Genomic DNA, 4,086 nt, shown 5'->3' on the forward strand with positions numbered 1-4,086 from the left:
CCCACATGTGCCTGCTGGTGAGGGGCTGGGCTCTGAGAACCATGGTGCGCAGTGTTCTTGGGGTCCCCACCTTGTCTCCTGAGCCTGCTGTGTGTGTGGTCTTCCAGGGCCGGGTGCCAAGGTAGGGCTGCACCTGTCTCCGGCGTCAAAACCAAGGTTTTGCCTTCTTTTGCCCACCCGTACCTGCCCCGCCACGAGCGGGCCCTAGCACTCCACACCCCTGGGTGGGCTGAGCCCGGCCCCAAAATAGAGGGGCAGAGTGGGGAGTTGCTGTTTGTGGGAAGACATGTGGCTCGGGTGGGTTAAAAATCTTTCTTTTCTTTTTTTTTGCGTGTCTTTAACGAGCATCTGGCCTCTTTCCCCTGGCCGGCCGTGCCCTGCGCGTGGTGTCCAGGGGCCGGGCTATTCCTGGGTGGCCACGATGCCCCTTGGCAGCCCCGAGCCTACATGCTGTGTTTCCGAACTTCAGGGCCATGTTCACGGGTGGCATGAGGGAGGCGAGCCAGGATGTCATCGAGCTGAAAGGCGTGTCGGCCCGCGGCCTGCGGCACATCATCGACTTTGCCTATAGCGCCGAGGTGACGCTAGACCTGGACTGCGTGCAGGACGTGCTGGGTGCGGCCGTGTTCCTGCAGATGCTTCCCGTGGTGGAGCTGTGCGAGGAGTTCCTCAAGGCCGCCATGAGCGTGGAGACCTGCCTGAACATCGGCCACATGGCCACCACCTTCAGCCTGGCCTCGCTCAAGGAGTCGGTGGATGCCTTCACCTTCCAGCACTTCCTGCAGATTGCTGAGGAGGAGGACTTCCTGCACCTGCCGCTGGAGCGCCTCGTCTTCTTCCTGCAGAGCAATCGGCTGCAGAGCTGTGCCGAGATTGACCTGTTCCGCGCCGCGGTTCGCTGGCTGCAGCACGACCCGGCCCGGCGGCCGCGCGCCAGCCACGTGCTCTGCCACATCCGCTTCCCGCTCATGCGGTCGTCGGACCTGGTGGACAGCGTGCAGCCGCTGGACATCATGGTGGAGGATGTGCTGTGCCGGCAGTACCTGCTGGAGGCCTTCAACTACCAGGTGCTCCCCTTCCGGCAGCACGAGATGCAGTCCCCGCGCACGGCCGTGCGCTCGGATGTGCCCTCCCTGGTCGCGTTCGGCGGCACGCCCTACACGGACAGCGACCGCTCCGTCAGCAGCAAGGTGTACCAGCTGCCCGAGCCCGGTGCCCGCCACTTCCGTGAGCTCACGGAGATGGAGGTGGGCTGCAGCCACACGTGCGTGGCCGTGCTGGACAACTTCGTGTACGTGGCGGGCGGCCAGCACCTGCAGTACCGCAGCGGCGAGGGCGCGGTGGATGCCTGCTACCGCTACGACCCCCACCTGAACCGCTGGCTGCGGCTGCAGGCCATGCAGGAGAGTCGCATCCAGTTCCAGCTGAACGTGCTGTGCGGCATGGTGTATGCCACGGGTGGCCGCAACCGGGCCGGCAGCCTGGCCTCCGTCGAGAGGTACTGCCCGCGGCGCAACGAGTGGGGCTACGCCTGCTCTCTGAAGCGCCGCACCTGGGGCCACGCCGGCGCCTCGGCGGGGGGCCGCCTCTACATTTCGGGGGGCTACGGCATCTCTGTGGAGGACAAGAAGGCGCTGCACTGCTACGACCCCGCCGCTGACCAGTGGGAGTTCAAGGCGCCCATGAGCGAGCCCCGCGTGCTTCACGCCATGGTGGGTGCCGGCGGCCGCATCTACGCCCTCGGGGGCCGCATGGACCACGTGGACCGCTGCTTTGACGTGCTGGCTGTGGAGTACTACGTGCCTGAGACGGACCAGTGGACCAGCGTGAGCCCCATGCGGGCTGGCCAGTCAGAGGCCGGCTGCTGCCTGCTGGACAGGAAGATCTACATTGTGGGGGGCTATAACTGGCGTCTCAACAACGTGACGGGCATCGTGCAGGTGTACAACACAGAGACGGACGAGTGGGAACGCGACCTGCACTTCCCAGAGTCGTTCGCGGGCATCGCCTGTGCCCCCGTCCTGCTGCCCCGGTCCGGGACCAGGAGGTAGCTCCCGGGACCCGTGGGACCCGGCCCAGCCTCATGCTGTCTCTGCCAGGGGTTTTGGTGAGCGCACACCGGGGGTGAGGACCGCAGAACCACCCCCCCTGGCCCGTGGCCTGACATCTTGGGGCCTGCTGCGTCGATAAGGCCCCTCCCTGGGGTCCCTCCTTCCTTCCCGAAGCAGATCCTGGCTTCGTGCCCACCGAGGGAGCCTGCCGGCCCTGAGGCCGGCATGTCACGGCAGCGGGGGTTTCCTCACCCGCCCCACATCCTCGCTCATGGAGGGAATCGGGGTCTCCTTTGGGGTGTTGTTGTGTGGCTTACGTCCCACTTCTCTCTCCTCCCCCAGCTCGGCAGTCTCAGACGCTCAGATGCAAGCTCATTAGCGTCGAGCCCCAAACCCATGGTTTGCACCCTGCCCCCTCCCAAGTTTCTTGCACTGTGCGTTTTTAAAAAATAAACACACCCCAAACTCTGTAACACACAGACCTCCAGGAGCTGGTAAGGTGGCAGGGGTGCGCCCTGCTCAGGGTTGACTTCAAGGGTGGGCATGTTCCTGCCCCCAATAAGCCTGAGCCGCCGGGGTGGGGAGGATGGCCTTGGACGAGGGTCTCGCACTTATCTTCATTCCTGTCCCAACTCCCTCAACGTGTTCTGCCGTCCACTTTCAGAAGGAGGAAACACAGCCGCCTCTCAGAGAGGGTCCTTATGGTTTCCCAGCCTTCTATTTGGTGCTGGGCGTCTCAGGGGTCCTCAGTGAGGAGTGGGCCGACACGCCAGGGGGACACCTTTAGCATCTCTCAGTGTGTCTGCATTCCACAAGTCTGATGATTTTTATTTCCCTTTTTCCAGCCCCCCACCCCCACCCCCACCCCACCCATCCCATGTTCCAGTTGTCAGGCCACAGGGCCCGTGCCCTCAGCAAGGGAGATCAGGCGGGTGGTGCAGGCTCTTCCCTTCAAGGGCTTTGCGGCATCTCTGGCCACATTTGATTTGGTGTCAAACCTCTAAAGCTGGTTTGGTTTGGTTTTGCTGTTTTAGTGTTTTGTTTTTTTTTTTTTCCTCCTTTGGTTCTGTTTTGCTTCTTTTAAGACACCGGCATTGCTATCTTATAAATGGGATTTGTACCCTCGGGGCAACTTAAAGTGTCTCTTCTGCTGCTGACGGACGATTGATGTTGTGTCTCTGTGACCCACTCACCGTGTAAAGAATTAACCTCATATCTTAGCAGATGTCGTCTCCTAATATTTTCCTTCATTTAATAAAAATGTTATGGTGAAGAGATGGAGAGGGCCCAGCGCTGAGCTTGTGGGGCCTGATGGGTCACAGATTCCTCACGTCCTCTGTGTGGTTAGGGGCTCCTCTCCCCTCCTCACCCTTTTCCAGCATTGCAGAGGGGCTGGAAGAGGGGCTGGCCTTTGGCTCAGGGGCGTGGGGCAGTGGGAAGTGTAGCCAGAACTTCCACCTAGGGACTGGAGGAGAAGACAGATCCGCCCTGGGCTGGGTGGCCTTCGGTGAGACTCTCTCCAGGTTGTTCCATGTGCCTGCTGGCTTCGTCCCCGGCCACCAGACAGCCCCCAGCTCCTGGCAGGTTGTCTCCATCTGCTCAGTCCTGGGGTGTGAGATTGGGGAGCCAGGGAGCCCCTCTCCCTGGAGGCCATGATGGGGGAGACGCAGGGCAGTCCTAAAGGAAGCATGAAATCATCACCATTCCATATGGGCCTGAGAGCTCCGTGAATTGCCCCCAACCCCGGCTCTCATGCCTGGCCTCGCCACGGACCAGGCTGTATGTTGGCGGAGAATGCCTGCTGTCCACGGACAGCTTTCTGAGATGGGAGGCTTCCAGGATCACCCTCAAAATGCACCCACAGGCCTGGTGCTCCTGTGCAGCAGCCTTCGGGGCCCCAGAGCGAAGCCGGATGTGTGGGTGGGGGGCAGTGTTGAAATAAAAACTTGGTTGGGAACCAGGAAGGAGACCATGCTGCCAGGGGCATTGAAATAAAAGCGGCAGCCCTTGGGGACTTACCAGAACATTCCAGTCC

At 61.6% G+C, this 4,086-nt stretch overlaps 1 protein-coding gene across 1 annotated transcript; it reads left to right on the forward strand.

The window, feature by feature from the left end:
• The first annotated feature begins 420 nt into the window (after nt 1–420).
• KLHL26 (kelch like family member 26) lies at nt 421–3,698 on the forward strand. The gene has a single exon (XM_049640281.1). The coding sequence runs from the start codon at nt 474–476 to the stop codon at nt 2,049–2,051; it is 1,578 nt and encodes a 525-aa protein (XP_049496238.1). The 5' UTR covers nt 421–473; the 3' UTR covers nt 2,052–3,698.
• Nucleotides 3,699–4,086: the final 388 nt, after the last annotated feature.

The sequence above is a fragment of the Panthera uncia genome, chromosome A2 (assembly GCF_023721935.1).
Source record: "Panthera uncia isolate 11264 chromosome A2, Puncia_PCG_1.0, whole genome shotgun sequence".
Taxonomy (NCBI): domain Eukaryota; kingdom Metazoa; phylum Chordata; class Mammalia; order Carnivora; family Felidae; genus Panthera; species Panthera uncia.

Excerpts from the sequence above, each read along its gene's own strand:
- KLHL26 (XM_049640281.1), top strand. The coding sequence starts at position 474 with ATGTTCACGGGTGGCATGAGGGAGGCGAGCCAGGATGTCATCGAGCTG.